Genomic DNA, 22,097 nt, shown 5'->3' with positions numbered 1-22,097 from the left:
TTGCTTTTGACTACCTACCTCCAGCTGCGTCACAACAGCCCTGCCTGTGCTCCTGGAGTCAGTAGCCGGGTTGGCGGTCGAGTTCCCCAGACTGTTAGTACTGGGGGACTTCAACCTGCCGTCCCTAGGCAACACTCTGATGGGGCCCAGGAGTTCATGGCTTCCATGACAGCCATGGACTTGACCCAGGTAGTTCAGGTTCCGACTCATAGAGCGGGACACACACTCGACCTAGTGTTTCTCTTGGGGCAGTGGAGATGTGATCTTGAGTTAAGGGGAGTAGAGATCTCACCCTTGTCATGGTCAGATCACTTCCTGTTGAGGCTTGATTTTCGGAAGCTACTCCCCCACTGCAGGGAGGTGGAACTGATTAAGTGGTTCCGCCCCAGGCACCTGATGGACCCGTTGGGATTTCAGAAGGAGCCTGTGGAAACACTTGACTCTCTTGCCCACAATCCGTCAGAGTCCTTGGTCGCCGCGACCTACAGCGGCGACTGAGGCGCTAGATCAGATTGCGCCTTTGCGGCCTCTCCGCGGCAGTGGATCCAGGAGGGCACCTTGGTTTATCGAGGAACTCCGGGAGATGAAGTGCCAAAAGAGACGCCTAGAGCGACGTTGGAGCGCTAGCAACTCCGAATCCGACTGAACACTATTAAGCCTTTATTAGGACTTATTTAGTGGCGATACGGGTGGCAAAATGTGCACATTTTTCCACTCTTATTGCATCCGCAGAATCTCGCCCAGCTGCCCTGTTTAGGATAACCCGTTCCCTCCTGAAAGGGGGGGAAATGGGGGATGCCTTACAGGGACGAGCCGAGGATTTGCTCAGTTTCTGTCAGACAAAATCGCTCAGATTCGGACAGACCTGGACTCCATTTGGACAGAACCAGTGGAGATGCCGAGGGAGGGTCTTGTTCAGACTTTCTGGAATGAGTTCCAGATTGTCACTCCTGATGAAGTGGACAAGGCCATGGGAGTGATGAGTACCTCCACCTGTTTACTGGATCCGTGTCCCTCCTGGCTGGTTTCAACCAGCAGGGAGGTAGCACGAGGCTGGCTCCAGAGAATTACAAACGTTTCCTTGTGGGAGGGATCTTTTCCACAACCTCTGAAGGGCATGGTGAGACCCCTCCTCAAGACCCAGCTATTCTTAAAAACTATCGTCCAGTCTCCAACCTCCCTTTTCTAGGAAAGGTTGTTGAGAAGGTGGTGGCCCTCCAACTCCGACGGACCTTGGACGAAGCAGATTACCTAGACCCTTTTGAGTCTGGTTTCAGGCCTGGTTACTGCACCGAAACTGCTTTGGTCGCACTGACCAATGATCTCTGGCGGGCCAGAGATAGAGGACATTCCTCTATCCTTGTGCTCCTTGACCTCTCATCGGCCTTCAATACCATCGACCATGGTATCCTTCTGCGACGGCTGGAAGAGGTGGGAGTGGGCGGCACCGTTCTACGGTGGTTCTCCTCTTACCTCTCTGACAGTCACAGTCGGTGTTGGTGGGGGGGGCAGAGGTCGACTCCTAGGCCCCTCAACTATGAGGTGCCACAGGGGTCGGTCTTGTCCCCCCTCCTATTTAATATCTACATGAAGCCACTGGGTGAGATCATTCACCGGCACGGGATCAAATACCACCAGTACGCGGACGACACAGTTGTATCTGTCCACCCCATGCCAACTCAGCGTAGCGATGGAGGTGATGTGCCAGTGCCTGGAAGCTGTTAGGGTCTGGATGGGAGTGAACAAACTCGCACTCAATCCTGACAAGACCGTGCCTGTGGATGTTGCCCCCTAAGGAAAGTCCAGCTAGTCCATCCTTAAGCCTGGGAGGAGAAAATTTGCTCCCCAGAGGGGGTCCGCAACTTGGGGGTCCTCCTGGATCCGCAGCTGACTTTGGAACATCACCTGTCGGCTCTGACCAGGGGGGCCTTTGCCCAGGTTCGCCTGGTGCACCAGTTGCGGCCCTATTTGGACCGGGAGGCACTTCAAACAATCACTAATGCCCACGTCACCTCAAGACTGGATTACTGTAATGCGCTCTACTTGGGGCTGCCCCTGAAAAGTGTTCGGAGACTACAATTAGTCCAGAATGCAGCCGCGCGAGCGATATTAGGTGTACCAAGGTACATGCACACTACACCTATCCTCCGCGAGCTGCACTGGCTTCCCATTGGTCTCCGAGCATGATTTAAAGTGCTGGTTATCACCTTTAAAGCCCTACATGGCCTAGGACTCGGATATCGAGACCATCTTCTGCCGCATACCTCCCTAAAGACCGATAAGATCACACGGATGGTCCTTCTCCAGGTGCCATCAGCTGGACAATGTTGGCTGGCGATGCCTCAGAGTAGGGCCTTCTCTGTTGCTGCTCCGGCCCTATGGAATGAGCTACCCCAGAGATCCGGACCCTACCCACTCTCATGGCATTCCGAAAAGCTATCAAAACCTGGCTGTTCCGGCAGGCCTGGGGCTGTTGACCTCTTGATTGAGGTCCAGCCCCACTTAGACTGGGTGCATGTTGTTTTCTTTTAATTTGTTGTGTCTTATTGTTTTAATCTTTTTAATATTTCTTACTTCTGTAAGCCGCCTGGAGTCCTCCGGGATTGGGGGGCCTATAAATTCAATAAATGGAATGGAAATGGAATGCACTTTATTAAAAAAAATACCAAGTAAAGGCTCTCCACTTCCTGGTTATATATATCCTCTTCTGTTTCTTGTGATCTGGATCTGGGTACATTGTTGGGAAAATAAATCACATAGGTTTGGGTAGTTTTTGCTAATTCCATGTTCTAGCCCTTCCATGCTCAGTTCCAAAGTTTGATGTTGGGACTTCAGAGCTTTAGCACTTCTGCTTTCTGGCTGTTACATCTATGTGACCAAACTGATTTTATGTGCTTTTTGCAGCCCTCATTAAGTGACTCACTACAAGAGTTCACTGTGGGTGCAGTTTTGCCAAAAACTGGAAATAAATGCGTAGTTTCAGGAAAATGATTGGAAAATGTTTCATATGGCTGCAGGAAACTACAAACAGCTGTATAAAGCAGTCCAGTTGCCAAGTCGCCAAAAATATGATCAGGTGACTGTAGAGGGGAGGAAGTGACCATCAGAATTTCAAATCAGATCATAAGTACCCCTCAAATAGATTTGTTGGGACTTTGAATGGTCCTTTAAGTGACTGATCATAAATCAACCATTAGTAAGATCATGGAGAGTGTTATGTGTACATACATTAGAGCTAGACAGCTGAATTTAACTCTACAGCCATCAAAAGAAACTTTAACATGACTTTATTTTTACTCTAAGATTCCTCCAATTAAAACTATCACAAGAAAGCATGACAAATGCAACCACCTTATCTCCAGGGTCTGGGGTATGAAATGCATGAGGGATATTATCCCAGGTGGGTTGAAAAGACATTTAAGATCTCTGTCCCTATTTACCAGTGCAAAGAAAGCCACTGACTTAATTCCAGGTATGTTAATTTAGAAAATGATTTACGTTAGTGTTAAACTTTGCCATTCTTTCTTCTTTTTCTTTCTTCCTAATGTTTTTTCCTGCAAGTACAGTATATGCTTTTTTTCAGATCAATGGAGTGTGTTGATTAGAACAAGAATGACCCATCAGCTTATGCCCAAGCCTCTCATTGTGCATTGAGTGAGTGGCTAACCAGTCACCCAGCCAGCTTTCATGCTTAAGACAGGACTAGAAATCAGAGACTCCTAGTTTTTATTCCTGGTGGCCTTTAACCCATTACACCAGATAGATCTCCCTAGACTTTTTGCCATTATACAACTGCATATTTATAGTAACAGTATTCATACCATATTTTTGTATATACTTAATGGACTTTGCATTCTATATTGTGTGCCACCTAAAACATTCAACAAGCAAACTGTTTCAGGTTTTTGGGTTTTTTTTTTTTTTTTAAAGCATTATCTTGATCCTGGGTCAGGCTCAGATTCTGGCACAAAGAAGCTTAGCTCACCTTCCTGGACAATTCATATTAGCAGAAATATAGGAAAATGCTACCCAGTTGCTATGCCTATGTCTTTCAGTATCTTTTTATATCATTCACAGACTCCTGCAATTTAGTGCTTCCAGAAATTACAGTACGTTGACATATTTCTATATCATTTCAGAATTGTCCTGCAAGGTTTATTTTGGGTACCAGGTTATTTAGCAAATATTTTACCCTAAACCTTTGAATGCTAATATTTAATTTTATTTTACATTGGTTTTCTTTTAATTGCTAATTTAATATTTGTCTTCTAACTTGTACATCACCTAAAGCCATTAAGAAGGAAATCGTTCATACATGTCTTTTAGATTATTTATGAATTCCAGGTTTGTGAAATGTTGAGAACAACTGAAATAAGGAGTCTTACAAGGGCTGAATACATCTAAAATTTATACCCTAAACAAATAAAAGGGAAAAAATGAATTGGGTGAGAAATTCACCTGCTGGTCAACTCCTACTCTACTGAAAAAGGAGGTGAATATAAACAGGAATTAAGCACCATTAGTCACCTTAATTTGCATTAAATCATCTTTTCCAGATTGTAATGGAAGGTTTCTAAATTGGAGAGGGTAGAATAGAGATGCCGAAGCTAGAAATCCATTATGGTCCCAACATATAGTTTACAGCACCACTTCATATAGCAATTAGTGGTTACATTATTCTGTAGGCCTTCACTTACATGGCAATGTGTAATTGAGGTTTGATATAAAATGCTTCACTGTTTGAGTTTTTCATTAACTAGGTTTCTTTTAATGTATTACCCTATATAACTAAAGTTCTCTGCTCGCGCTATGTTATCCTGTAGTAGTATGATAAATCCTCTTGAAAAAGTGTCCAGTTGTTTTATGAAGAGAGAAGCACATGAATGAAGCCCCAAATAATGCAGGTTTGTCTTTCCCTAACAAAGGATCAGAAAGACATTTCAGGATCAGTAATATCCTGAATCCAGTGACCACAGAGACAAATCATGGATAACAAAAATGAATCTGTCATTACTGAATTCATTCTTCAGGGATTCAGAGGCAATCACGAAATGCAGTTTATACTTTTTACGATTTTCCTCCTGGTTATGCATCACTGGTCTTAGGGAATGGGGGATGATTCTATTGATTTATATTAAACCCCAACTTCACAAACCCATGTATTACTTCCTGTGCAACCTTTCCTTTGTTGATCTCTGCTGCTCTTCAACCATTTCTCCAAAAATGCTGATTGACTTGTTAGTTGAAGGAAAAAGAATTTCATTCGGTGCCTGTCTACACAGCTCTTTCTGATTGGTATATTTGCAGATACAGGGTGTGTTTTGTTGGCCATGATGGCCTATGACAGATATGTGGCTATATCTGCAATCCACTCCTCTATCCAGCTATAATGTCCAAAAGGCCTGCCAGAAAATGATTGCTGGTGCATATTGTATAGGCCTAATGGATACAATTGTATACACTTCTCAACATTTCGACTGACATTCTGCCGGTCAAATGTTATTAATCATTTCTTCTGTGACATACCTCCACTCTTAATTATCTCCTGTTCAGATACATACATCAGTGAAATAGTTATAATTGTCACTGCTGGCTTTCTTGAAGCAAGTAGCATTGGAATGATTCTTGTATCCTATGTTTACATTTTGATTACAATCTTGAGAATGCGCTCAGCTGAGAGTAGGTACAAAGCATTTTCCACATGCACCTCTCACCTGACAGCTGTTGGGATATACCACGGGACAATACTCTTCATATACTTGCGGCCCAGCTCCAGCTATTCCATGGACCAAGACAAATGGGTCTCGTTGTTCTACCACAGTTGTGGTCTACATGCTCAACCCTTTGATCTACAGCCTGAGGAACAAGGAAGTGAAAGATGCTGCAACTAAATCAGTGAACAACTATGGATTTTTAAAGGGAATAATCCTAGATACGTTTAATGGACAACTTCATTACAAGCGCCGCCATTTTCCAAAGAGGAAGACTATCAATGAGAAAAAGAATTTACTTGCTAGCAATCAACAAAGAGAAGGTCCTGGTAACCTTAAACTCAAAATTATGATTTTTACACATCACAGGATCAAAAACCTTTATGGATAGTAAAAATCAGAAGTTTGCAAACCACCAGTGGTTCTCAACCTTTTCTTCACAATAGACTCCCTTTAAATATATTTTGTAAAAACACTTGGTAATAAATGGGTTTGTTTCATAATTGTTGTTTCTAAAGAAGAAGAATATTAGTGAAATTCATATATTTGCACAGCTTTTCTAAAGCTGGGCTTTTGTGTTCTCATCCTTTTCAGAATTATCATATATTAATTGAGTGCAGTGCAGATTAATATTGTAAACAATCATACTATTGTAAGATAAGTCTGGTATTTTATCCAGATAGTTTTTTTGATTCAGATTATCATATTAGCAATCATAATAATAGCTATTTCCACATTATTCAGCTAGGCTTATCCAATCTATTGCCATGAAGCCTTGGGTTTATTGGATCTGGAATTCAACATATCCAGAAAGAAACCAGAATGAAGAAAAATAGAGTAGCTAGACATTATTTTATTATCCTTTAAACAAAAATCTTTTAACAACTTTGACTGGAATGGTTTCTCTATTTCTATAGAGTTAGTTCTGAATGAATATTATTCTTCATAGGAAAATTGATGGCCAAAGAGGGATAAAGATAACTTCTGATTAAATTAATATGGAATTTTGCAACCAGCAGAAACTTATAAGGTTTATATTTTATTTCAATCTATTCATGAATCCTATTTTTTACTTAGAAATATATATCTCAGAATGCATTTTCCCATGTCAGTGAAACTGTATTATGATAAGTTCAGTATATGTAAAAGGAAGAGGTTTCTCACACAGCATATTATTTGTGCACTCCGAAACTAATATGTTGTATAAAGATTATACAAATTCATAGACACTGCGTTACTTGGTAGCATGAATAAACTTCAGACTCAGCTTTGTAATGAGGAAAAACCAGAGCACTGTCAAGAAAGCTTTGAGAGATTACATTGGGTTTTCATACTATCTAACCAGGGGTGTCAAACTCAAGGCCCCCAGGCCGAATCTGGCCCATTGGGTGCTTAGATCCGGCCTAGGGGCCGCCCTGCAGACTGGCTTGTGGTGCCTCTGCCATTGAAAACAGAACTCATGCAGGGCCCCTGAGCTCTGTTTTTGCTGGCAGAGTGCTCCAGGAGGCCGTCGCACCCAAAATGGAGCTTGGGAGCCTGCCTTAACACTTGGCCATCACAGGTACCCCCAACACAAGTGACATCAAGCTGGCCATGCCCACCTAGCCATGCCCATCCTGAGCCCCGAGGTCAAACACCACCCTGATGTGGCCCTCACTTAAATCGAGTTTGACACCACTGAGCTAACTATATTAATTTTATGTAAAGAAGGATGTGATTCATCTAGAATCTCTTAATCCAAATTATCTGGAATCAAATGAAACCAAAGAGCAGTGAGTAAAAATACTCCAAGAAAAAGATGTAGCGATGTTAAAATGTTAAGCATAAAACTATTTCATCTGGAGGTAAAAGCTCAATTTAATAAATATCCAAACTGTAGTTCCCATTCTTCATATTTAAATATAAACATGGCCCAAGATGATTGCATCCTGGACAACTTATCTTTGTATTAATTAATTATAAATTAATGGCTTATGTTGAAATCAAATTATTAAATTAATGCTCATGTTGAAATCAAAACTTAAAATAATTATTCGCATTGGAAATTAGAGACTAGCTTCATCTACATCTAAATAAGCCAGTGTAAATTATTGCTTGCATCTGGATCTATTCTAAAATCCATTCATTCTCCAAGGATTACATGCATTTTACTTGAATCTAATTCACATAAATGTATCTAATTATATTTATTGAATTGCCCATTAAATACCATAACACATAGATGGTCCTTTCTGTATGCATGCTATTGGAGTGTATACTTCACAGGGACGTGCAGTCAGGGGGAGGCAGGGGAGGCAGACCCTCACCACTGTCATCATGAAAAGAAAAAAAATGTAAAAGGAAAAAGGCTGAGCTAGTTGCTGCCAGAGTCACAGTGGATGACTCTGCGTAGTGCTTAACTGTTTAAAAAACCATCTTAAAAAGTGCCCTCTACAGAAGGAGGCGGGGAGAATGAGGTGCCTCTTCTAGTCTGATTTTATGATCACTGGAGCAGAGTTAAGCAAGGGTTAAAAGCTGAAAAATTCCTGACGTAATGAGGCACGTCGTTCTCCTGCCTCCTCCTCTAGAGGGCAATTTTTTAGAGGGTTTTTTAAACAGTTAAGCAGAGTCATCCACACGGTGACTCTGGCAGCAACTAGCTCAGCCTGATCTCAGCTCTTGCCTTTTCCTTTTACATTTTTTTTTCGTTTCATGATGGCAGGCAAGAGCAGAGTTGAAATTCTCTCTGAACAGCTGGAAAAGGTACGTGTGTGGGTCGGAGGAAGGGGGAGGAATTCAAACTTCATCCTCAAGTGTAGATCCCTCCCCAAGTGTAGTTTGATTGCATGCAGAGCTACATTGCCTTTACACACACACACACACACCACACACACACACACACACACCTGGATAAAAGTATATAAGCCAGCTTCACTGATTACAAGTTTGAAAAGGTAATGTGGCTCCACCTGCAATCAAAGGCTCAGATCGGAAGGCAGTAGGGGAATGGGGGGGTATGGCAGAGGAGCTGCTTTCAAGCCATTGGAAAATATATCCAGTCCAACTTCTCTGTTTGAGATTGAGTGAGTGAGAGAGGGATCCAACTTCTCTGTCCGTGTGTGTCTGTTTGAGAGGGGGGAGGGAGGGATAGAGGGAGGAAGGAGGGGGAGGGAGAAGAAAAAGAATGAAAGAAAACTTTTTTGCAAAGGAGAAACAATTTTTGTTGCTTTACATCAGAACTGAGCATGTCTGGCTGTGGAATTCTGGGAGTTGAAGTCCACAAGTCTAAAAAAATTTGAAACCCCTGTGTCAGTGCCTCACCAGCCATCAACCTCATCGCACGTCACTGATACTTCATGACTCTGCCCTTAAGAATTCCACTTTATGACTCACTACACATTTCAATAATTTTGTTTCCCTGCAGTCTGTGAGATAATTGGCAAATAATACATCATCTTAAAAAAAAACAGGAAAACAATCCATCAGTCACTGGAAGTGTGGAGTGTTCCATAATAAAAGAGAAATCAATTAAGCCTGCTGTTTCCAGATGAAACATGTTTAGGGGATCAAGATATATTGCTAAATTCTTGGCCTCAAGACTGAATGAGAGCTACCCCTTTTCCCCCAGCCTTTTGATTGAATACTGCCTTCTTTTTAACCCTATCCTGACTTGATTTATTATATGTTGACATAATTGCGTCTTTCTCTTTTGATGGCCATATAAGGTCTTAATAACAGCAGCACAACATTTTTACTAGAAGCAGAATTAGGACTTTAAGCAGGCAAATGGCAGGGAAATGCTGCTTTGGACCATAGAATTATAGAATCATAGGGTGGGGATCTTAGCGATCTTCTAGTCCAACCCTCCTGCCCAACATAACCATGGCTAATGGTTAAAATAGTACTATCAACAGTAACATTATTTTCGCAGGAGCAAGCCCAGTGCGGGATTCAGCTGGTTCGCACTGGTTCAGGCGAACTGGTTGTTACATTACTCACCCCCCCGGTCTCAAAGTGGATCCTGGGTGCTGTGCTGCAATGGAGAAATGAGCAACAGAGCAGCTGGCGCAAGAGAAGAAGAAGGTCACTTTCTCTCCTTCTTCCCTCGCGCTGGCCACTCCATTGCCCATTTCTCCATTGCAGCACAGCATCCAGGATCCACTTTGATAGCGGGGTGTAATTTAACAACTGGCTCAGGGATAAAATTCAGAAGGTTCTGAGAGCCAGTAGTGGAAATGTTGAGTAGTTCAGAGAACTGGTAAATACCACTTCTGATTGGCCCCAGAGTGGGGTGGAAATGGAGATTTTGCAGTATCCTTCCCCTGCCACACCCACCAAGCCACGCCCACAGAACCGGTAGTAAAAAAAATTGAATTTCACCACTGAACCAGTTCACCCAGAGTCAGCTAGGCCACCGTGGGAGGTTCATCCCACATGTGCAGCAGGGCTGCACGACAGGGATGGGCCACTCCTTCCATGACAGCCAACCTGACCTGGGCGAGCCAGTTGTTAAATTATTTGAATCCCAACACTGAGCAAACCCTGGCCTGCTTCAGAGCCAGTCTATACACCATAATACCCATCAAGATTTATGTTTGTGTGAATCATCATATTATGACAGAGTGCTCTCTTTACATGCGGGAGCTCATGGTATATATGAAGCACAAGATGATGGCAAATGACTGGAGCTAATATCAATCAGGCATGATCGCATGTGAAGTCTATGTTGCAGCAATTAAACAAGGGGTAGGTACTCTCCCTGATTGCCTGTGAACAATTGTTTGAAGGTCTCAGGACTCTCACATGAAAGACCAGCCTCCAGGGATTCCCTCTAGCACCTGAACAGCCTCTGAATTCCATTATGAGCAGTTGATCATTCTTTGTAGACAAGAAAATTCCAATTAATTATGGATCTGACATCTTTTTAGGCAATGTTATGGACAGGTCATCATGCTATGTAATAAGTCTCTCTGAGTAAGTTTTGTTGCTTGTCTCTTTAGAAAGCATGTCTCCCTCTCCTTTGATTCATTTGCATATTAGTTCCATCTTATCCCTTCTGGACAACCATGTAAACATTTATGCTATGGGGATATACGATCATCTTCAATTGATTTATCAGTTCATTCCTATCTAAAATATAACAAATTGTCTTTGATAACATCTATTGCAGGGGTGTCAGACTCAAAGCCCGCAGGCTGAATCCGACTCATGTTGTGCTTAGATCTGGCCCACGGGGCTGCCCCTGGAAACAGCAAAGGACTGGCTGCGGTGCCTCTGCCAGTGAAAACGGAACTTCCAGGCCCTGTTTTTGGCCATGCACAGCCCCCTTGAGCTGTTTTCCACTGGCAGGAGGTTGCAGGAGGCCATCATGACCAAAACTGGGACACGGAGGGCTAGGTAGGGTCTATCCCAGCCAAAAATGAGCTCAGTTTTTGCTGGCAGAGGGTTAGCAAAACAAATGAAACAAAAGGAGAAATGTTTCCCCTTTTGCATTTGAGCAAGCCAGAAGGACAGGAAAGGAGAAAGGGAAAGAAGAAAGAAAAAGAAAAGGAGGTCAAAGAAGGAAAAACAGGGGATAAGGGGAAGGCAGAAGAAAGGAGAATGAAGAGGTAGTTAACAGGAAAGGAAAGGAAAGGAAAGGAAAGGAAAAGGAAGGAAGGAAGGAAGGAAGGAAGGAAGGAAGGAAGGAAGGAAGGAAGGAAGGAAGGAAGGAAGGAAGGAAGGAAGGAGATATAATGATAGTGAGGCGGGGTCTGAGGCAAGTCCTGCCTAGCACTTGGCCGCACAAGTGATGTCAAGCTGGCCATGCCTACCCTGTCCCGCCTGCCCCGACCAGGCCTACCCCAGCCCCGCAAGGTCAAACACAACCCTAATGTGGCCCTCAAGGAAATCAAATGTTTACACCCCTGATCTATTGCTAATTTCTAGGTTTTTCTAGGTTGGAAAGGCAGTCCTTCCATAAGTTATGCATCAACTGTGGTTTGAACAGCGGCGGTCGGAAGATGCTTCATATGATCCAGCTCATGAACGAAAATGGGCTGAACTACAGCACACGAGATGTATTCCCAACCTTGCAGTTTGTCTGTAGGTAGAATAGTTTTTTAATATAAAGCTGTATAGTTCTAATCTTGGTTAATTGAGATTTTTTCTGGAAAACAAGGCAAAAGTAAAGGTTCTTCCTTCTATTACTTTCCTTTTTGAAAATCTATTCTGTATTCAGAAGGATGACAAATGTTCTTTTGCATTTGATGAAATGTTATTCTATTACATTTGTCTTTATAAACTTCCAATTCCCTACTGTTGAAAGAAATGTCTTTCTGGGTTCAGCTCCAAGTGGAGAAAAAGACACTGGAGACATGTAGGCTGCTTGGAAAGATGGTTTAATGGTGGACAGGACCACATGGCTTAAGTCCTGAACAGAAAAGGTGATCACATGCTTCAAGATGTTGGGTGAAGAAGAAGAGAAGGAAGGGCCTGACATGTTGAAAGTCCCTGGTTTTATGCCCTCTCTGGCCTTTGATCTTGTATTCTGATTGGTTGTCCATGGGGCCATGCAGGGGCAACTCTCTAGACTGTTTGAATCCAGGTTGATGAGTTCTCAGATGCCATGTGGTGAGTTGGGTAAAGGGCCATATTATCATGCCTTAATCCCATCCCCCTGGAGCTGAAGGGGGGAGACTCTTTATTATGTAAGAGATGTGAAGATGCTTGTGCATCTTAATGGTCTATTGACAAAGGGAGATGGCAGAAAGCTGCAGGGAGTATTCTGTCTTTAAAACATGTTTCTTCCTTTTCACATCCAGGGAAATGTAATATTCTGCCTTTTCAGTATTTCCTAGGATATTTCATTTTTCTGGGAGAGGGCTGGGTGATAACTTCCTACACTACAAAGAGGACTAATCATTTAGTTAGAAATCATTATCTTGGACCAGTGATTAATTTAAAAAAAAAACAATAGCCATAAACTCAGGCAGGATATCTTTGAAGATGAAGGGCAAAATTTGTTCTCAATGCATGTTTGTTCCTTTTGCCACAACATAAACTGAAAGAGGAATTTGCAGGTAAGATGGGATAAGATTACCTTTATGTCATTTTTTACTGTGAGCACAGCGACACACATTAAAAATGAAATTCTGTTGCATGCTCTCAAAAGAAAGTATATATCTACCATATACAGACCATATAAACATGCTATATACAAACTATATATATATATATATATATATATATATATATATATATATATATATATATATAATATATATATATATATATATACACACATACATATTTACACCCATAATTTATATACACACACATATATTAATCACTCTCCATTTTGAATACATAGCGGAAAGAGGAAGCTTGAGAGTTCACAACTGAATCTGGATGCTTCAGATACAATGAAGCCTCCTCCCAGAAGGTAACAATAAAAACAGGTCATGAAGAGGATGTGTAACATCCCAGACAATCCTGTGTGCATTGCTCAAGCAATGCTTATATGCTGTGTCCTAGATAGAAGGAAGTGAATTATCAATTATCTTTTCTGCGTTCTTACCATTCTCTGCACTGCCTTCCTGCTGAAGCAGTAATGCTTCCATTAAGCTAAATAACTAGTTATATCTATAGATCTTTCCCTTCAGCCTCTGGATCAACACCCCCATTTATGTAAAAGTATTCTGTTGATCACAAGTCTACAGATCACTACATAATGAAGTGATTAGTTTGCTGGTTAGCATTGGGAGATCAGGGTGAAAGCTTACTCAGGATCCTTCTCCTTCAAACTTCCCTCCCAATACTACTGTGAAGATAAACCAATGCTGGGAGACAAGAATATGCCCCACCTTGGGAGAAAGATGGGAAGCAGCTATCCAAAATAAGGTCATCAGTGAGGGGTTTATTGTCTTCCTTAGCAATCTTTTGAGGGCCTCCTTTACATTGGCATTTCTCAAACTGTAAATTAGAGGATTCAACATGGGGATGATCAGAGTGTAAAACACTGAGGACTTTTTTTGTCAGTGTGCATGAAGAAGCTGGATTGGGGGTCGGAAGTACATAAAGAGGATGGTGCCATGGAACAAAGCAAAGGTTGTCAAGTGGGAAGCACAGGTCGAGAAGGTTTTCAGCCTGCCTCCTGAGGAGGGCATCTTGACAACTGCTATGATGATGAAGCTATAGGAGGCAACAATAGTCCCAGTGTTCAAGGCCTTCAACCAAGATGCCAAAGGTGAGGAGCAACAGCTCATTGAGGGCAGTGTCTGAACAGGCAAGGCCATCAGAGCAGCCAGGTCACAAAAGAAATGGTTAATGGAATTCCTTCCACAATAAGAGAGCCTTAGAGATGCACAGGTATGAATGAAGAACTCAAGATACCTCCAGCATATGCTCCCCAAAGCAGCCAGAGGCAGAAGGATCTAGACATGATAACTGTGTATGACAAGGGTTTGCAAACAGCTACATAGCGGTCAATTGCCATGGCAGCCAGAAGGAAGGCTTCCACATCTGTAAAAGTGCAAAACAGGAAAAATTGGACAATGCAGCCCCCATATGTGATGGTCTTTCTCTTTGCCAGGAAGTTCAGCAGCATCTTAGGAGCAACAGTTGAGGCTATACAGGCATCCATTAATGAAAAATGTTGCAAGAAGAAATACATAGGGGTCTCAAGCTGAGGAGTATTCCTGATCAACACCACCATTCCCAGATTCCCTAACAAGATCCACAGGTAGATTACAAGAAATATCAGGAAGAGACTGTTCTGCACCTTTGGGTACTCTGTAATCCTTGCAGAATGAATTCTGTCACAACAGTGCTGTTATCTCCATCATTCTTTAAAAATCCATATATTTTTGTGGGGTTGGGAGGGTATTGATTTAGCATATTATCATCTTGTGACTTCCTTACAATAAAGAACTAAATGTATCTGAGATCTTCCTGGGGATGGTTCTAGTTTCTCCACAGTGTGAAATCTTGGACTTCCTGGAAGGCACAGGCATTAATGATTAATTGTTTCTGAAGGGAAAGACACTTCCTGGCTATAAGGAATGGACTCTGTAATTAATTCATAGCGAAGAGTTTGCATTTCGTCATGCAAAGGACATTCAATCCAATTCTGGATATTCTGGATACTAATTTTATTTACATGCAAGCATCAGCTGATTGCAATAAAGGAAGGAAACAAATGATTAGCCAATTTATATATACCAGATTTAAATAAGTTTGCAATGAATGACAATATGCTCTCATATAATCTGTAATGCTACAGATATGGTAATTGCTAAGAAGTTTTCTGTGGGTAGAATGTGTAGGGCATTGTAATACACACAGTAAGCTATTTGCAACTATAAAGAAAAATATGAAAAATAAAAATTAAAGAAAGCTCATTCCCCCCAAACATTAATAGAAACCCATAACTGTAAAAATTGGAAATGTCTACAAGGGTCATCTAGCCCAACTCTCTGCAATATGCAGGAAATCCTGTTAAACTATCTGTAACAGGTGGCTCACCAGCTTCTTAAAAACTTTCAGAGATAGAAAACTCACAATTTCCACTGTTCTTACTGTGAGGAAGATTTTTCCTTATAGTTAAGCAAAGTCCATACTTTAATACTCTACTACTTAACCTGCTTTCAGCAATACTTTAGGAGCTATGCAGATTTGAACATAACTTCTGATTTTACTTATCATTATGAAGTAATATGAAATAATATGCAGGTATCAATCTTCCTACCTTGAGCCAAAGGTCTGAAAGAGGATTCTACTCATGTTTTCCTGGATTTTGAAAGACAACTTCATAATCCCAACAGTATGTTGTAGATACTGCTTACTTTTAGGTTTACTCATATGCTTTAAATCAGTGCTTCCCAAACCTGTTAAATTACCCACAGGTTGGTTAAAAAAATAGTTTTCTCTGATAACAACACACAAATTCACTACCCAACCACCATAGGGACATTTAAATTGACGTACATTGGCTAACAAGGACTTTCTGATAAGCAGTTTGAGTAATGAAGAAAAAAAGTGGAAGCACTGGTTTAAATGCTTTTCTTGAAAATATGCCCTGCCTGTCCTTCAAGAGCAAAACATTGTATGGCAAATCAGTCCACTTTTTCTTCACAAAAGCCACTTCTTGTAGTAGACTAATTTTGAGAAATGCTAATTGAAAAGCACCTGGTGTTTTTCTGGTTTCTATCATACTAGCTGTAATACAAGTTAGTATGTTAATTTAATTTTTTTCATTGATATTCACTTTGTGCATCCCTTCCTTTGAAAAAGAGAAATAATCCTTCTGCTCACTCATTGAGTCCCATTGGAGGAAAAATGAGATACGAAACAAATTTAAAAAATACAAAAATAGATTACAGGGTTTTTTTTCCCATGTTCTTTTCGTCTGGACCTATAAAAATGGCTTAAACAAAGATGTTTGAATCTGGGTTTGCAGCCATAAATCTTGAAAGAAATAATGTAATTCACTTGTTAACTCTTTACTAGAATGTTTTAGAAAGTAATGCTAACTCTAAGTTAGATTAAAGAAAATTGTTTCTATACTTTCCATTTGCTATTTTTAGGCATTTTGAGCATTCAGCTGCGCTCCCTAGCCCAATGCAAAAGTAACTTAGAACCCTTTATTGTTCTGACAGATGATCTCATTTCCAACCCTAACTCAAAATTACAAGATTTACCTCTTGTAAAAATGCATTGCCTTAACAGACTTTCAATGCTTTCCCACTACTGCAGCAATAAATGATGGTTTAGCATTAAGCTTAAGTCTTTGGACCCTGAAGTTATAAAAGCAGCTTTGCTCAGAATGGGAAGAGGTATGCAATGAAATGTTTTTTTTTTCCTTAAATAGAAAATCATTTAAATAACAGGCAATTCCTCTATGGATTATACGAACACCAGGTTTTTTCTTCACTATGCCCACAGGAATATATGTTCATTCTTCCCTGAACAGTAATGTTTTATATTAAACTTGTGATAATTTAATGAAGTCTACAATAAATGTGACATGGAATATTATTTCATGGGGAATGTTTCAAATAAATGATTCATCTTACATAAAGCTAAGGCAACTTATAAAGTACTTTAACCTTAGCTGCATGTTTAAAATCCAAATATTGCTAATCTTTGAAGAAAACAAAAATGAGCTACCATATTTTTTTGTCTCTGTAAGTCTAGGGAACAGAATTGATTGAACACACTTCTTTATTTTGTGGTACATAAATGGTTGCTTCTATTTAAAGAAACATATCAGAATGTTATCAGAATAATACTGTAATTATGGAACTAGTATAATAGTCATTCCTTTCAGTACCTCTTCCAAGTATTTATTTCCATAGAGACACTCTCTCTCCCTTGAAAAGTGCCCAAGGGAACAACTATAGTGTGCCATGGGTTCTGCTCTTTTCCTCCTTCCCTCCCAGTGGTAGATTGTGGCAGGTATGCCCCAGTACGGGACGTATTGTTGGCTGCTGGGAGCAGAAGACACCATACCGGAACGGTGCTTTGGAGGGCCCACCCACTCGCCTGCGTTCCTTACCTATATTTGAGCCAACCGGGCCATGTACGGCATCTGCATGTCGCTCCACCGAGCAGCTGGAGTGTCACACGGCGGTGGGTGCACATTAGTGTGCAGTGTGCGTGCACATGGTGGACACCCCACCCCATCACAGTGTACTGGTTGTGATGGGATCCGGAACCCACCACTGTCCCCTCCCCACCCCATACTCCAGATGTCTCCTGTCCATCTTGTAGCTCCATAGTCTTTTACACCTTTCCTAACACTTCTGGTTTTATTTTTACCTCTTTAGTCCTTTGCACAATCCCTGGCTTATCTGATCGTCCATAATTGAACTTTCTCCTTCAAGAGGTTTTAATCACATCTGGTTTTGACTACCAGTTATGGACCAAAACTGGCACATAGTTTTGGAACTTCCATATATCACATGGCACTAATTATTTCTTTTAATGCCTTCCCAGTCGGGCGGCTGATGGAGGCTTCCTGGCATTCTAGTTGCAGTGTGGCAAATGGAGTGCACCATTGATCAGAAGTTGACTAATAGGTAGTTTCTGGCACAGCCATTCCAGTTGGAGGAACATGAAGACAGATCTTTCTGAAAGTCAGTGGGGGCTGCATCTTCTATTCTGGCTGTTATGCTAGTCTTGCTTGTTGTGGGGTCTGCACAAGCCACGCAGCTTTCAGTGAATTATAGGGGCAACAACAGCTATGGAAAGCCCATTTTCAGCCTGACACTGATTACTTGACGTCCAAGCTTGAAGGGGAAATGAAAGTAGGAGCAGTTCTGTGGCTCTGGGAGGGAGCTTACCTGTGTCCTGCAGCTGCTCTGTCCCTACATACCAGTCCAATCCTTCATTTTCATATACATAATGGACTGAACCACATTATAACTTTATGATTAATAGATTTATCCTGGGAGATTCTATGGTGCAGCTACTCTGAACCTCTTCCTCTTCCCCATCCAGCTCAGGACTGCACAATCTCTGAATCTGGGCTTTCTCTGCCAAAATGCTCTGTGTTGCCAAAACACAGTTCTATCCAAGTGATTCTCACAGCGATTCTCCAAGTGCAAAGAAATTACAATAAGAGGAGGAGGAAAGAGTATTAGGCATGTTTGTTGCCCTGAATTGTTTATAAAAATGATATAGGCGGGGTATAAATAATGCTTGTCTTGATTCCATAGAAGATCATAGAAAATACCATGGCTTGCATGATCCTGATTTTTGTAGGTATAAACCCACCACTGCATCTGAATACCCTTTCGAAGGCGTTGATTACTGTTCTACTGAGTGCTAGTCTGCAATACACTCCTTGATTGCTTGTTTCTTTACTGTTGATGGTACATCATAAAAGGCAGAAGTTATCACTATTTGGACATCTTTATTGTCAGTTTTAAGGGTGTTTGTTTTATCTGTTATTATTAGTTTGGTTTTCTTTACATTAATTTTAGTTCCATTTTTTTCAGTATGGATGAAAAGCAACAACATCCAAAATAAATCCCAAAGGCACCAAAATAACAGAATAAAACCAATAGTCTCATCACTAAATGCCACAATTCAGGGGTGGGTTCCTGCCAGTCCTAACCTCTTCTATAGGAGAGGTTCCACAAATCTACAGTGCCGTTTAGAACCGGTTCCAGCTCCCTCCCCCCGCCCATCCGTACATCATCAAGATGAAGAGTGAGAGGAGGAATTCTAGGAGTTGAAGTCCACAAGTCTTAAAGTTGTCAAGTTTGAACACCCCTGGGGTTTTTTTTTCTAAAGGGTTAGGGGTGCAAGGGTCTTGTAACGTGACAGCTTTAAGATTAGCACACTTCAATGCCAGAGTTCCTGAGCCAACATTTTGGTTGCTAAGCAAGAGTTTCATCACATTTTACAAGTTGGCCACGCCCACCCAGTCACATGGCTGACAAGCCACTCCAACTCGGTCATATGGCTGGCAAGCCACTTCCATAAAGCAGGCCTCACCTACAGAAGAGGTTCTAAAAAATTTTGAAACCCACCATTGCCACAATCGTGCATTTGCATCTTGATATCTTATGATGTACACACTCCCTCTCACCTCTAAATTCATACAACAAAGCCATCTTTTTTTAAAAAAAAATCTTTGGAATTCCCCAACTTATACAAACACCGTGACCTATTTCCCGTTATTTTTTCAAAGCGAAAACATCAGGAAGCTAGAAAGGAAAATGTGGCGATTTTTAGTGTTTCTTCTGAAGCTTGAGAACACGCATATACTGCCAACAGGATTCAAATATCTTCTTTGGCTATCTCCTGCTAGGCTGGTAAATTGTGTGTTTTTAAAATTAATTTTCTGTATGGATTTCATCAGATGCAAATGATTCTAAACAGCAGTTGCATTCAGATGTGACTAAATAGAGTTAAGATCTATATAACTTCTTGGTAGCCCTCAGATAGTTAGCACACAAAAGTGCTCTTTGGATTACCAGAGTAGATCTATCACAGCAGGGGGCAGAATGAATTACTTTTCATAAACACAGATGACAAAATTATATGACCTTAAAAAAATAAGTGAAACATTTTCCCCCTGTGTGACCACAGGTGGTAATATGATGTTGTAACATGAGGTTGGACGTGAGGTTGTAATAACAATATTTATTTTTAACTAAATATTAATCTCAAGATATAACAGTACTGTTTTCAGTGTTTATCAGGAGAAGAAATTAAATCTTCTTTATCTTTGTCATGAATCTTAAAAGAAAATATCCTTTATATTTTACATTAAAACCTAAAGCATACTAATTCGACATTTCACTTATTATTTCAAGAAGAAAAGATGGATTTTTATTGAAACCTTGCTAAAGATAGAAAAGTCTCTTTTCCAATAGGCCCAGTTCTAATACTAATACACTTTTCTGCCCATTGAAATGACATGGATTAAACCCAGGTTATATTTTAAATCCACTTTTAATTTCCTAGACAAAATTGCATTTTTGCTCCATAATTTTCTCATGGCATTCTTTACCTCCTCATTCTCAAAGTGTAAATTAATGGATTGAGCATGGGAGTTATAATAGTATAGAAAACAGCCACACTTTTGTCCTCTGAGAATGTGGTTGAAGGCCTCATGTAAAGGAAGATGCAGGGCCCAAAAAACAGAATCACAACTGTGATGTGAGAACCACAGGTGGAAAGAGCCTTGAGACGGCCTTCAGAAGAACGAGTTCTAATTGTGAATAGGATAACAATGTAAGAAACAGTCAGCACAAGAAAACAACTGAGGGAAATCATGCCACTGTTAGCAATGACAATAAGTCCAATAATGTAGGTATCAGTGCAGGCTAATTTCAATAAAGGGTGAACATCACAAAAATAGTGATCAATTTCATTAGGCCCACAGAAGGGTAGCTGTGTAGTAAGAGTGTCTGTACCATTGAATGTACAAAGCCCACCCAGCCATGACATAATCACCATCCAACTGCAGAGCCTCTTGTTCATAATAGTGCTATAATGGAGAGGCTTGGTGATTGCAATGTATCGATCATATGCCATCAGTGTGAGGAGAAAAATTTCAGTGCAACCAAAAAAGTGAACTCCAAAAAGCTGTGCTATGCAACCAACAAAAGAGATGGTTTCTTCTTCACAAGGAAGTCCGCTATCAGTTTGGGAGCTGTGACAGAGGAGTAACAGATATCTATGAAGGAAAGGTAACTGAGAAAGAAATACATTGGAGAAATCAGTTGACGGCTGCTCTTGATTGTGACTATGATCAGTAGATTCCCCAGAAGAATTGCCATGTAAAAGATCAAAAATAGACCAAAGCAACTTTCTGCAACTCTTGATTCTGAGTAAGCCCCAGCAAGATGAATTCAGATACATTATTTTGGTTCTCCATATTCTCAAAGCTAGATAACGCATTACAACCATATCATATAAAAGTGGGAATATTGGCGATTAAAGCTTTAGAGGTGGTGGGTTTTTTTTAAGCAAAATATGTATAAACACCAACACAGACTGAAAAAATTCTTGAACTGGATGTTGTCAAGGTCCTGATTCTTTCACATGCAAGGAACGTTTACCCTAAAATGTAATGAAGATAAACAGTTGTCACAAATATAATGTGTGTTCAGCAAATCAGGGAAATCATTTTAGGAAATACTGAAGCACAGCAATATTACAGGACATTGGAGAAACTTTTCGTGAAAAAAAGTTTGTAACCTATGCAACCTTGCAAGGTCAAATCAGAAATTTGTAAAGCCAAATGTTAAAACATCAAATGCATTTTTCAATGTTTATTCAAACATTATGTTAACCAATCTTGCCTTCATTCAGTCATACAAACAACCCTGTCAAAATCTTCACATTTCATAGATGTTCCAAAATCAGCTACTGGTTTTATAGAAAAGCATCCCTGAATGCTATTGGTGTTGTTTTGTTCTGCTGGAATCAAATGTAAATCACAGCCAATGTCTTGATTCAGTCATCTAGCAGTAAGAAAGACCCATTACAAGAATAAAATTTTCAAATCCTGTTCTCCATGTTTTATACACAGGGTTTTCAGAATCTCTTGCACAGAATTGAGTTGTAATACAAAGCTAGATAGGAGGGTACTCAAATATTGGAATACCGTCTTTTGCTGCCCTTAATGTTCTTTTCAGCTGGATGAAATCCGAATAATTAAGACTGCAATTTGGTGCCCACTGGCTTAAATGAAGCAATATATCACACTGTGACTGGGATGTAAACATTTAGACAAGCACTAAATGGCATTAAAGCAGTTGCTATGTAATGATCATCTGGATTTCTCCATTCTTTCTCTGTATTTCTAAGACAGTAGAAGGTTAAAGACTGTAGAGATAGATAGATAGATAGATAGATAGATAGATAGATAGATAGATAGATAGATAGATAGATCTCTATCTCTGTCTC

At 40.6% G+C, this 22,097-nt stretch overlaps 2 protein-coding genes across 2 annotated transcripts; one reads left to right on the top strand and one right to left on the bottom strand.

Moving 5' to 3' along the window:
* Positions 1 to 5,157: 5,157 nt before the first annotated feature.
* LOC116504769 (olfactory receptor 1019-like) lies at positions 5,158 to 6,102 on the top strand. Its single transcript, XM_032211996.1, is given in 6 exon segments — positions 5,158 to 5,272; positions 5,275 to 5,357; positions 5,360 to 5,393; positions 5,396 to 5,461; positions 5,464 to 5,816; positions 5,818 to 6,102. Coding segments are annotated over 6 exon segments (936 nt in total).
* Positions 6,103 to 20,070: 13,968 nt separating this feature from the next.
* LOC116504758 (olfactory receptor 4S2-like) lies at positions 20,071 to 21,063 on the bottom strand. Its single transcript, XM_032211986.1, is given in 4 exon segments — positions 20,071 to 20,210; positions 20,213 to 20,800; positions 20,803 to 20,982; positions 20,985 to 21,063. Coding segments are annotated over 4 exon segments (987 nt in total).
* Positions 21,064 to 22,097: the final 1,034 nt, after the last annotated feature.

Source organism: Thamnophis elegans, chromosome 1 (assembly GCF_009769535.1).
Source record: "Thamnophis elegans isolate rThaEle1 chromosome 1, rThaEle1.pri, whole genome shotgun sequence".
Classification (NCBI taxonomy): domain Eukaryota; kingdom Metazoa; phylum Chordata; class Lepidosauria; order Squamata; family Colubridae; genus Thamnophis; species Thamnophis elegans.
Note: the sequence above shows the minus strand (reverse complement) of the source record. Positions and strands in the feature narration are given on the sequence as shown.